Source organism: Morone saxatilis, unplaced genomic scaffold (genome assembly GCF_004916995.1).
Source record: "Morone saxatilis isolate NCDOM2014 unplaced genomic scaffold, NCSU_SB_2.0 Contig24, whole genome shotgun sequence".
Lineage (NCBI taxonomy): Eukaryota > Metazoa > Chordata > Actinopteri > Moronidae > Morone > Morone saxatilis.
In genome coordinates this window covers 665,010-665,665 of record NW_023339807.1, presented here as the reverse complement: position 1 = coordinate 665,665, position 656 = coordinate 665,010, and the positions used below count along the sequence as shown (strand labels likewise).

The 656-nt window shown below is 41.2% G+C and overlaps 1 protein-coding gene across 1 annotated transcript in view; it reads left to right on the top strand.

Annotated features, from left to right (window-relative positions):
• The window catches only part of LOC118335676 (IgGFc-binding protein-like), a 54,035-nt gene that overhangs the window by 9,254 nt on the left and 44,125 nt on the right, over positions 1 to 656 (top strand). The window contains exon 8 of the mRNA XM_035672102.1: positions 142 to 387. Within this exon, the coding sequence (XP_035527995.1) occupies positions 142 to 387 (246 nt within the window). The remainder of the gene's footprint in view (positions 1 to 141; positions 388 to 656) is intronic.

The window sequence follows — 656 nt, the reverse complement described above, 5'->3', positions numbered from 1 at the left end:
GAAATTGTTTTTTTCACTCTTTTTATACACACACACACCGCGTGGCTGAAATGCACACTTCATGCACATGTGGACATGCAAAGGGGAGAGATAGTGGAGTGATGGGGCTTTCAACAGCTGTTTAATTTTTGTCTCTTACAGGCTCCCATTTCTCAGCTGTGCTGAAGATGATCCAGCAGTGGAAAGTGAATGATTCTGATTTGTTCTGTCATGATAACTGTGCTGGTCGCTGCCCCACATGTTCACTGCAGCAGCAGGCCCACTTCCGCCAACCCAAACTCTGTGGGATTCTGACAATGGCAGATGGACCATTTTCAGCCTGCCACGAAAAAGTTGACCCCACTTTGTACTTGGACAACTGTGTTTATGATGTCTGTGTCAATAAAGGTAAGCCAATAACTGAAGCTCACAATTTTGGCACACTGTTTTGCTAGATGAAATTCATTTCATACCTTTACCTTGTAACAGGCAGTAAATATCTAGCTTCTGGAGTTGTGAGAAACCTACTATGGAAGCCCATTTCCACCTATATGAAGAAAAAATTATTAAATTATAAAAGATTATTTATAGAAACCTTGAGCAAGATACTGAACCCCAAATTGCTCCTGATGCTGTGCATTGGTGTGTGAATGTGTATGAATGTATTAGTTTCTGTT